The 12419-nt window shown below is 43.8% G+C and overlaps 1 protein-coding gene across 2 annotated transcripts in view; it reads right to left on the bottom strand.

The window, feature by feature from the left end:
- The window catches only part of luzp1 (leucine zipper protein 1), a 75425-nt gene that overhangs the window by 16993 nt on the left and 46013 nt on the right, over positions 1-12419 (bottom strand). For both annotated transcript variants that reach the window (XM_021584418.3, XM_021584419.3), the window contains exon 3: positions 616-3872. In XM_021584418.3, the coding sequence (XP_021440093.3) occupies positions 616-3633 (3018 nt within the window). In that variant the 5' untranslated portion in view covers positions 3634-3872. The remainder of the gene's footprint in view (positions 1-615; positions 3873-12419) is intronic.

Genomic DNA, 12419 nt, shown 5'->3' with positions numbered 1-12419 from the left:
CCTCCCAATCTCATAAAACATTTTAGAAAAAAGATCAGTGCCTTTCCCTCGCAAGGTGAAGTATTGAAAAGGTATTGAAAACAGGGGTGCCACTTTTTTTGGGGGAAAAAATGCATTACTTTATTTTCATTTAATTATTTCACTATTCGAATATGATTTAGAAAAAATGTTGAGCATATAAATATAGCTCACTATTTGCAATATTTACTTTATACTGAGTACCACTTCAAGGACATTTGTATCATATTAATAGAGCCAAATACAGTATCCCTGTACATTTCCTTGTCAAGACTCAATGACCAGATATGCAACAGGCTTAAGAACTATTGTAAGCAGATGGTATAAGAACAGTAGCTTCTGTTGAGTATTTTTTCCATTCTTCAAAAGACTAAACATCCTGAGTATGTATTATTTGCCAAATGCTGGCAACAACCTGCTGTTCACCTTTAATCTGAAATTAAACAAATGGTGTTTTGTTTGAGTCAGATTAGTGAAGTGACAGAAATCTAAAAACACTGAGCATAATTATTTCCTCATGTTTGATACTAAATTGTGGGGGCTCCACAAGGTCTGCTAATACTTTTCAAAGACAGTTTGTACAGAAGTTAAACTCACCATGGGTTGTGTCTGCCGGGGTGTGAGCTCCTGAGAACTGACAGGCTCGTGGGGGATACTCCTCTGCATAACTTCCTCAGTTGGTGACAGAGAGCTCTTGCTCCGGCGCACCGGCTCTGCAATGTCCCTGGTGGTCACCACACTGTTCTTAATCCTGCGCATGTACAGCTCTGCTGGCGATGGCTTGGCTGCCCGTGATGTAGAGGCCCCTGTGGCATTAACCTTCTCCTCCTTGTCCAGGACAGTGGTGGCTCGGTACGCCCTCCACGTGGTGGCCGACTCTAACTCATCTTCAGAACCCACCCCTTCCAGCCTGGCTCCCTGGCCAGGCTCGTCCACAGATGCCGCCCCCCTGTTCCTCCAGGTGCTCCGCACAGTCAGGTTTCTCATCTCTGGGAGACCGTCGTCCTGGGAGGTGTGGTGGCTGTGGTGTCTCCTCCAGCTGGTGACGGTGGTAGTGCTGCTACTGCTGCTCTCGAAACCTGACTCTGTGTCGTTGTTGAAGTCTGAGATGGTCTCCGGTGACTGGAGGCTGAAGCTGCTTCGGGGGCGTAGGTGCGTCTCCGCACGGGCCATCCCTAGCACCCCTGGTTGATCTGTTTCGTCCGGGCCATCTATGGATGGCCGGAGGGTGATCTCACTCTTGGGAATGGAGATCTCATAGGGGATAGAGATGTTCCCCCTGTGCTCACTGGGCCCGATGACAATGTTGCTAGTGGACGTGTGGCGTTCCTTGACTGGTGGCTCGCTGGATACACTGCTGCTGCGGCTGCTGGTCCTGGAAGAGCTGGGATCGTTGGGGTAGATAGTGATGCTGCTGGTCATCTTGTTGGTGGTCAGGACAGGTTTCGTGGAGATTTTGGGCTTGCCATTGGAGGTCAAGAACTCTGCCCCGACTCCGGATATCATAACTTCCTTCCTATCAATCTCCACAATGGCCGGCTTGATGACTGCCTTTGACCTCAGGGCCTCCCGTGGGCTGCAGACCCTGCGGACCTCCATCCCTGCTGGGGTGTGAGTGGGCTCCAGATATCCTCCTTCAGCCATCAACAGCCTGTTCTGCTCCTCGTCAATCGAGCTCCTGGTGGAGGAACCCTCTGACTGGGAGTCTTGTAGGCGAGAGTATCTAGAGTACTTCGGAGGGTTGGAGGTTCTGCTACTCAGTGCTGCCACCTCAGACACAGGCTCTGGTTCTGAGGGCCTGGACCCAGTGGATTCAGTCTCAGAGGCTGAAGAGTGACCCTCAGAGCCATGATCACTGACCAGCGGGGACACATGGGACTTGTAGGCAGTGTACGACCCATTGGCCTGTGAGAGGTCTGACACTGGAGGAGCCTCTTGAACCAGGTCGACAGACACCAGGTCAGACGCAGAAGCATCATTTTCAGGAGGGGAGACTGTGTTGGTCTTGCTTGAGCTTTCAGGCACCACAACAGAATTGTTTGACTCACTGTCACAACCAACATTCTTTCTAGAAAACTTATCCACTTGGCTCTTTTTGCTTTCACTCGGCTTCTGAGATGTCTTCCATGGCTTCTGGTCATTAGCTGCTGGAGGGTAGCGATTAAGAACCGAGACCTTCTTGCTATCACTCAAAGACGTGCTAACAGGAGTATGGGCTCCTCCCCTTGTTGTTTTGTCCTCCACCCTTCTACCTATTTCTTTCACTACATTGTCAGAGGCAGTTGAGGATCCAGTCTTTGGTGTCCTCCTGCTCTTGTGTGAAGGACTGAGTGCCCTCCTGACAGACTTCGGAGAAATTTCCTCAGAGTTGCTCAGCTCTTTGCTCCTCAGCTTGGTCTCCCTCTTGTGCTGCGGGGACAGCTCTCTGCTCTTGTACTTGGGGGCGGCTGGCTCTGCAGCTGCAGCACTCCTGTACTTAGGCTTGTCCTTCCTGAACCCACCCCGGACATTGATCTCTTCATTTTCTGCCTTGCCATTCTCAAGGACCTTTGCTGGACTGCTAAGCCCTCCATTGCCGTGACTGCACAGCTGCATTCTAAGCTGCTCCACCTGATCGTTGAGGGCTCGGCTGCGGGACCTCTCCTGTTGGAACTTCTCCTGTAGCTCTCCGCTCTTTGACTCTGTGTTCTTGAGATCCTCCTCCACTAGTTCCAGTTGCTTCAGCCGGTTCTTCAGCCTCTCAACTTCCTGGGTGAGTTCCTTGACTTTGTTGTCTTCCTGGCCATCAAGGCTGTTCTTCTCGTTTTCTGACTTATTCCTTAGCCCAACGTCATCGCCCAGTTTCAGGTAGTCCACGCTCTTCTTGCGCCCAAGCTTGCTAGTCAGGCCAGATGAGAGGTCATCTTCAATGCGGAGGTCCCTCAAGTCTGTGCGGCTGGGATCTGCTCGGCCGATCCTGTTCTTCTGACAATCCAGCTTTTCGGTCAGTTTTAGTATAAGCTTCTCATCCTCCCTTTGCTTCTCCAGGAGCCTCTTCCTCTCACTCACAAAAGTCTGAGTGAGGCCCTTGAGCTGCTCCAGCTCCCCTGCCAGAAACTTCTCAGCCCGGTCCAGCCTTACCTCTGATGCATCCACTTCCATCATACGGGCCTTGAGGGCCTCAAGCTCAGAGGAGAGCTTCCGGGTCAGGTTCTTCTCTTCATTGAGATTGAGGCAGAGCTGGCTGCAGTCTGACTTGCTCTTGCCGAAGGCCTCTTCCAACTTCTCCAACTCAGCCATCCTCCTCTGCAGGCGCTCAATCTCAGACTTTAGGTCCTTGGTCAAGCTCTCCTCCTCCTCCAGTTTCTCCCTCACTGTGCGGCAGAGATCCTCTGCCTTGCACACCTCCTCGTCTTTGCCTTCAATCCTCAGCAGCCGCTTGCGCAGGGCCTCTACATCGCCCAGCATGGAGGAGTTGCTGCCCTCTGCCTGGATGATCTTGTCCTGCAGATCCAGCAGCTCATCTTCAGACTTCTGGAGCTTGTTGGTGGCCTCCTCAAGCTCATCCAGCCGTCGTCCCAGGCTTTGCAGCTTGTGCCGCAGGTGGCGATTCGTTATGTCTTTGTTTTCAGACATCACAGATATTATTGCTGTTGTCTTCTATATGGAAAGGGGAAATTATTTTACTACTTTTTGGGAGGTCCACATTTGTGTGGCAGTCCTTCTCTGGTTAAAATTATGAGTCACAAGTCCGTAATGTTGAGTTATGTTCAGTCCCTTTCTCCTCTCCACACAATGTCTTCTCCCTTTTTCTTTGGTTGGTTCTTATTCCTTCAACTCCCCTCAGCTTGATGGTCAACATGGGTGTCTATCACCTGAAAGAAAAAAATAACAGAGTTGCAACAAAATTAGAAATTATTACTGACTGACCTCAGTGATTCTGAGGATCAGCAAACATTTCAGTAACTGTTGAGAACACATAAGGACCGAGAAGATGGTGAAAGAGTGTAGTCCACAGAGAGCGAGAAATTGTTTGACTGTACTTGATTGCACCGTGTAGCAGACCTGCACACTCAGCATATGATTTCACAGTTCCGCCTGATTACTGCAACACAAACCATGAGAAGAGCTGGGCCGGCCCAAACACACCCAGTAATGCAAAGGGCTGGGGCAAATGGGTGGGAAAAAAAAAGAGGACCAGCGTAATTCAGCACGTAGACACATACACAAGTGCTCATACATAGTAAATGCACACGGTAACCTAGACAGATGATTAAGATCACTACAACCAAAATGAAATGCTATGACAGCAATTCTACGAAGACACCTTTTACCTTGCCTCGTCGTATGGCCACTGGAGACTGGAGGGTAGCATTCAAAAGAACGCTACTCCCTCCTGCAGCCTCTGCCAACGTCCCAGCATTGATTTCTCTGCCGTTCTGCTGACAGCAGTATATCCAAATGACAAGCTTCCACTCACATGGCTGTCACCATGGCAACAAGCATAGGGCATTGCTACACACCACTCATGATCAGGACCTTGGAGAGATACACTGAGTGTACAAAACATTAGGAACATGCTCTTCCATGACATATTGACCAGGTAAAAACTGTGATCCCTTATTGATGACACCTGTTAAATCCACTTCAATAAGTGTAGATGAAGGGGAGGAGACATGTTAAATAAGGATATGTAAGCCCTGAGACATGAGTTGTGTATGTGTGCCATTCAGAGGGTGAATGGGCAAGACAAAATATTTAAGTGCCTTTGAACAGGGTATGGTGGTAACACTCTGGTTTGAGTGTGTTAAGAATTGCAGCTGCTGGGGTTTTCACACTCAACAGTTTTGCCGTATTATCAATAATATTCCATCACCCAACGAGACAACAGTGGGAAGCATTGGAGTCAACACGGGCCAGCATAATTGGAATGCTTTCGTCACCTTGTGGAGTCCATGCCCTGACGAATTGAACTGTTCTGGGGGCAAAAGGGGGCGCAACTCAATATTAGGAAGGTGTTCCTAATGTTTTGTGCACTCAGTGTATACAGTGCCTTCAGAAAGTATTCACACCTAGGGTTGTGCCGGTCATGAAATTTGGTCAGCCACTGATAATAATAACTTCCGGTCTCACAGTAATTTACGATGAATTAACATAAACACATTTAGCATCTCCTGGCTATCACACACAGCCTGATGCAGAACTTTGGAACATTTTCATGTTAAAAAGTCGAATAAATCCATGCAATATAGCCTACAACAGTGTTGGTCAACTAGGTTTCGCTTTTGTCCCAACAATTTTATCAGCTAATAGTCGACGGGCCAGATCATAATTATTATATAATATTACCACAATTAATTGGCCTACTACACTACAAATTGAACAACATTTAACACATATGATTAGTACATAATACATTCAGTGACAATAACATAATACATTCGATCTGATTAAGCTCATAAAATCACCATGTCTCTATTCAATGATTACTTTTGTCTATTTCTAAGTGAGTTGATTGGTGGGGAAAAAACAGGTCTACGTAGCCTACACTACTTTTTCTAACGTCAACATTCTTTCAAAAACAATTAGCTGGATAGCAAGAGAAAATGTCGCTCTCAAAAAGTATTAAAAAAAAGGCGGAAAATGAAAATGGAAGTTTCCGGGAAGAACGTACAGAGAGATATGCGTTCATCTTACCATTTTTTCCCAATCGTATTTGCAATGATTATGTTGCTGTTAGCAAATTATTACATCTCAGACGTCATTCTGAGTCGAAGCATGGAATTTCAAAGTGGCCTTCCCGTCCCAGACAGAGGCCCAACACAGAAACATTGAAGCCTTAACTGCAAGCTACACACACACACACACACCTTTTTTGGCTGACATATTCTGTCACTTAAACAGGTTAAATATGTAGTTACAAGGAAGAGGGAAAACTTGTGGACATGGTGGAGAAGCTTGAGTTACTCGATTTGGAAACGACAGGCGGAGGGTCCAGGCCGCAGCATTGTCACGGAGGTGGAAGATTTTCATCGAGCAGCTGACAACTTCTCCACCAGATTTGAAGACGACATCATGCCAAAAGATAGTGTTTGTATGTGATCCTCTGTCCACCCAGGTGGAGAATTTTCCTCCCTTGCTAAGAAAACGATACCCTCGCTGAAAGAGGCCGCAATTCAAACTGAAACGATTTAATTCCAGACATCGAGCCAAATCAGGGAATACACTCAGGAATGCTTGTGTGTGTTTTGGGTGGCATGCTCAGAGGAATACAGCACAGTAAAGAAATGTGCATTTTATGTGCTAACAATGTTTGGATCGACTTACATCTCTGCGAGTCCTCATTTTCCTCTATGAACACAATATAGACTCACAACAGGAACCGGCTTTCACAAGTCAATCGAGGTCAAAATCACATCATCTTACCCGACATCCACAAGATCGTGACCGAGGGAAAACACAACTTTTCCCATTGAGTGAGTAAGTAACTTATCGGCCTATATGACTGTATTTAGTCAATACTAACATTATTGTGAGTGCTTATCTAGGAATATTTACATCTCAATCTGACAGTATTTTCTGTTTATTATGTATGCTACAGTTTTGGCCAGTTACAAATTGTAAGTAGGCCTATTTTTTTTTTTAAAAAGCCCACTTCTATTAGGCTATATCTTTTTGTGAAAGATTCTGTTAAGCCTCAGTCTCAGCCTACCTCAGCCAGTTAAGTTATTTTATATAGGCATAAGCCCTCTTGTTGTTTGTAAAGTCAAATAACAATGAAGATTGTTGAAATGAATTACTTGACTGGTGTAGTTTTTCTCCATATGTTGCTGGGCAACACTGATATAACAAGTCAGCTATATTTTCAGCACCAGGCGCTGTTCACCTATTGATTGCGCTGCGGTTCCAGCTTTACGTTTCAGCAGAGCCACAAAATGTTCCGCTGCCTGCTTTATTAGTTGACTCCTGCTTTCTCTCTCCTCATGAAGCAAGTTCAAATGTAACCTTTGCATTGTTTAGGTACTTCCTTCTTGGGACAATGCATTTGGGTCCGGAAAGAAATATTCATAATTAATTTGGGGGGCTGTCAGGGGCCAAATAATATTTCTGGCCTACACCATCACAATAAATCCATTCGTTATTTAAACAGGCCCAAGGAAACATGATATGAAGACAATGTAACCTATTTCAGAAGAACAGAAGAGCATACTCAGTTGTCCTGATGTTAGGCCCGGATCTGGCAATGCCATATGGCTGTGGGCTTCACTAGTTCATTTAGAAGGTAAGACTGGCTTAGAATTCCGTGGCATTATTTTATAGCATGAAGAATATAATTGAACATAGCTCAATAAAATATAAAGGATATTTTCTTCAAAACTATTTGAGGAAGTGCGCACATGCGGCTATTCTGTGTTGAGCGGTTAACAAAGAAACAAGTACTCCTATATGCTTCATTTAGTTACAGTGCATTCGGAAATTATTCAGACCCCTTGACTTTTTCCACAATTTGCTACGTTACAGCCTTATTCTAAAATTGATTAAATCGTTTTTTTCGTCATCAATCTACACACAATACCCCATAATGACAAAGCAAAAACAGGTTTAGAATTTTTTGCAAATTTATAAAAAATAAAAAAAACACAGATTACATTTACATAAGCATTCAGACGCATTACTCAGTAATTTGTTGAAGCACCTTTGGCAGCGATTACAGTCTCGGGTCTTCTTGGGTATGACGCTACAAGCTTGGCATGCCTGTATTTGGGGAGTTTCTCCCATCCTTCTCTGCAGATCCTCTCAAGCTCTGTCAGGTTGGATGGGGAGCGTCACTGCACAGCTATTTTCAGGTGTCCCCAGAGATGATCAAGTCCAGGCTCTGGCTGGGCCACTCAAGGACATTGAGACTTATCTGGAAGCCACTACTGCGTTGTCTTGGCTGTATACTTCGGTTTGTTGTCCTGTTGGAAGATTAACATTTGTCCTAGTCTGAGGTCCCGAGTGTTCTGGAGCAGGTTTTCATCTAGGATCTCTGTACTTTGCTCTGTTCATCTTTCCCTCGATACTGACTAGACTCCCAGTCCCTGCCGCTGAAAAACATCCTCACAGCATGATGCTGTCACCACCATGCTTCACCATAGGGATGGTGCGAGGTTTCCTCCAGACGTGACAGTTGGTATTCAGGCCAAAGAGTTCAATCTTGGTTTCTTCAGACCAGAGAATGTTTCTCATGGGCAGAGGCCTTTGGGTGCCTTTTGGCAAACTCCAAGCAGGCTGTCATGGGCCTTTTACTGAAGAGTGGCTTCCGTCTGGCCACTCTACCATAAAGGCCTGATTGGTGGAGTGCTTCAGAGATGGTTGTCCCTCTGGAGCTCTGTCAGAGTGACCATTGGGTTCTTGGTCACCTCGCTGACCAAGGCCCTTCCCCCCCGATTGCTCAGTTTCGCCTGGCGACCAGCTCTAGGAAGAGTCTTGGTGGCTCCAAACTTCTTCCATTTAAGAATGAGGCCATTGTGTTGGTGGGGACCTTCAATGACCTTCAGATTTTCTTTAGGTACTTTTCTCCAGATCGGTGCCTTGACAAAATCCTGTCTCGGAGCTCTACGGACAACTCCTGCGACCTCATGGCTTGGTTTTTGCTCTGATATGCACTATCAACTGTGGGACCTTATATAGACAAGTGTTTGCCTTTCCAAATCATGTTCAATTAATTGAATTTACCACAAATGGACTCCAATCAGTTGTACAAACATCTCAAGGATCATCAATGGAAACAGGATGCACCTGAGCGCAATTTCAAGTCTCATAGCAGGTATCCGTTTATTTAATTAAGTGGATTTTTTTTTTTAAACTGGTGATTGTGGGATATTGTGTGTAGATTGATGAGGGGAAAAAATTATTAAATAAATTTTAGATTAAGGCTGTAATGTAAAAAAAATGTGGAAAAAGTGAAGGGGTCGTAATACATTCCAGAAGCACTGTATGCAACTTTAGTTGTGATGCAAGGTTTGAGCTATACGTTTTGATTTTTAAAACATTCTAAGGCTGCATGATGTGACTAATGAGGATTTGAAAAAAGTTATGATTAGGCATGAGCTCTGCTTAGTTTTTGTTGCTCAAGCTGTACACAATTCATCAGTCTCTCATTCACAATTTGACATGCACTTAATAATGCCTCGAATTTCCTGGCTGCATTCCCTTTGGGTGCCGTAAAGCACCCTAAAAAAAATCCATGCCTTTTTACAGCAGTGCTCGTTGTGCCCTTGGTCTGAATATAATAATTAGAATTCCCTTCTCCCAGTTGCATGTCAAAGCACCTCTCACTCACACGGCTCTCAATCACGTGATCGGGTCTTTCTCACAGGCTACAAGTGAAGACAGACACATCAGGAATGCAACTGGGCACGTCCTTATCCAATTCCGAGGCATGTATTGAAGCTTTTGGAAGAACTGTCCACATTTACTTTGTCAGACAAGAACATGAGTAGGGCTAACGAACAGCAAAAGCATTAGCCTATGTCCATCTACTATTCCCCCATAGAACAAACATTGACCTATTATATTCTGAACAATAAATAAATACTCCAAAATAGTCTGGGACAGTTGTGGGATGCGATAGACCCCAAATTAATACAACCACTTGCATAAAAAAACAGTTTTAAGCAATGAGTCTGACGCAACAGATCAGAACGTTTAGCTAAAAATGTTGATTAACTATTAAAGCTATTTCTTCACATTATTAGCACAGCAATGCACACACGGCAGTAGGCTATAAGCGTGAATGTTCAATTCGCAGGAAAACACCATTCTCAAAAGTGACCATAATTACGCATGTAATGCATTTATTGTAAAGTTGCATTTTTATGGTGAGAATTATCTTCCTCAAACTGGAAACTCACACACTGTGCATGTATGCCAGTTAGGCTCTACACCAGTTGTAAAGCGGATTAAATGTGCTGAGTACCAGGTAGTTAGCGAGTTTGGTAGGCTACTAATGACCATCAGCAGCATCAGAGCTTGGAGAAGCCCAATAACCGTGACAAAACGCTCAAGCGGAATTTGACTGTTGTCATGACTAGTGACTGCCGGTGTGGCGGTAATATGGTCACCTTAACAGCCCTATTCACACCCCTTGACCGTTTCCACATTTTGTTGTGTTAAGACATCATTTTCAATTGAGATTTGTGTCACTGGCCTAAAGCTGAAATGTCTGAAGTCAATAAGTATTCAACCAATTTGTTATGGCCAGCTTAAATATGTTCCAGAGTAAAAATGTGCATATTAAGACACATAAGTTGCATGGACTCTGTGTGCAATATTAGTGTTTAACAGGGCCCAAAATGTAATTTTTGCCCCACCATTCAATCTGTTTTTATCACCAGCCAAAATATTTGTACGCCATAATAACATTTTTTTTTAAAACTGATGACCATGCTTTGTAATGTTTCTAAAACAAGAAATGTATTCGTAAGAAGCAAATGTGGTAGGTTGCTCAATTTAATTTCAGACCCGAGTCTTAACCAAAATATCAGACAGAATTTTCAGCCACCCCTTTAAGGGTGGGAGGCTACCATGGTAACGGAGCCACTTGAGCCATGTCACTGTCTGTGAGATTTGGGATGTGACTAGTAGTAGACCGCGTTTATTCGTTATCAGTTGAAGCAGCAGATTCAAAATAACATTGAAAAACAACAGAGCTTATGTCTGAGTGTTAGAGTGTGCCCGTGGCTATCCGTAAATTAAGAAAATGGTGCCATCTGATTTGCTTAATAATTATTTATAATTTAGCAATTACATTTACTTTTGATACTTAAATACATTTAAAACTAAATTATTTTACTCAAGTATTATTTTACTGGGTGACTCACTTTTACTTCAGTCATTTTCTATTAAAAAGGTATCTTTGCTTTTACTCAACTATGACAATTGGATACTTTTTCCACCACTGCTTTTGACTCACAAATCCGAATGTAATGCTTGCACTGTAGAGCCCTACAAATAGATCACCCGCCAATGTGGCGGGTGAAGTTGACATATTTACCCGCCAATAGCTAAATCTACCCGCATTTTGCAGGTGTTCAATTTATCCCCTGGCGTTGAACATAATTTTTGAATGACTACCCATCTCTGTACCCCACACATACAATTATCTAAGTTCCCCCAGTTGAGCAGTGAATTTCAAACACAGATTCAACCACAAAGACCAGGGAGGTTTTCCAATGCCTCGCAAAGATGGGCACTTGTTGGTAGGTGGGTAAAAATAAAAAGATATTGAATATCCCTTTGAAGCATGGTGGCAAATGTTGCAAAGCAATACACTTTTTGTCCTGAATTTAAAGTGATATGTTTGGGGCAAATCCAATATATTACATAAATTGGCAAATGTTGCAGGTGTTGAAAGCTCATAGAGACTTACCCAGTAAGACTCGCCCCAGTAATCACTGCCAAAGGTGATTCTAACATGTACTGACTAAATACTTATGTAATCAGAGCCAGTTTTATTTTTCATATACAGTACCAGTCAAAAGTTTGGACACCTACTCTTTCCAGGGATTTTCTTTGTTTTCTATTATTTTCTACATTATAGAATAATAATGATGACATCAAAACTATGAAATAACACATATGTAATCATGTAGTAAGCAAAAAATGTAAGATTCTTCAAAGTAGCCACCCTTTGCCTTGATGACAGCTTTGCACACTCTTGGCATTCTGTCAACCAGCTTCATGAGGTAGTCACCTGGAATGCATTTCAATTAACAGGTGTGCCTTCTTAAAAGTTCATTTGTGGAATTTCTTTCCTTCCTCATGCGTTTGAGCCATTTAGTGGTGTTGTGACAAGCCATAGTTGGTAAAAGACCAAGTCCAAGAAGATTTCAAATAAGTAAAGAGAAACAGTCCATCATTACTTTAAAAGACATAAAGGTCAGTCAATCTGGAAACGTTCAAGAATTTGCAAAGTTTCTTCAAGTGCAGTTGCAAAAACCATCAAGGGCTACGGAGAAACTGGCTATCATGAGGACCGCCAAAGGAAAGGAAGACCCAGAGTTAACTCTAATGAACTTGTCCTCTGCAGCAGATGTATCAACCCCAGAAAACAGGCAATAAACTTCACCTCAGATTGCAGCCCAAATACATGCTTCAGAGTTCAAGTAACAGACAACTCAACATCAACTATTCAGAGGAGACTGAAGACCTGATTCACGCATGGTCGATTCCAACCCTTGTGTCTTTGTGAGACGCAGAGTAGGTGAACAGATTACCTCTGCATGTGTGGATCCCACCGTGAAGCATGGATGTGGTGGTGTAATGGTGCTTTGCTGGTGACATTGTGATTTATTTAGAATTCAAGGCACTCTTAACCAGCTTGGCTACCACAGCATTCTGCAACGATAAGTCATCCCATCTGGTTTGCGCTTAGTGGT

Source organism: Oncorhynchus mykiss, chromosome 25, assembly GCF_057628025.1.
Source record: "Oncorhynchus mykiss isolate SJ-2025 chromosome 25, ASM5762802v1, whole genome shotgun sequence".
NCBI lineage: Eukaryota > Metazoa > Chordata > Actinopteri > Salmoniformes > Salmonidae > Oncorhynchus > Oncorhynchus mykiss.
This window is presented reverse-complemented; position numbering and strand designations above follow the sequence as displayed.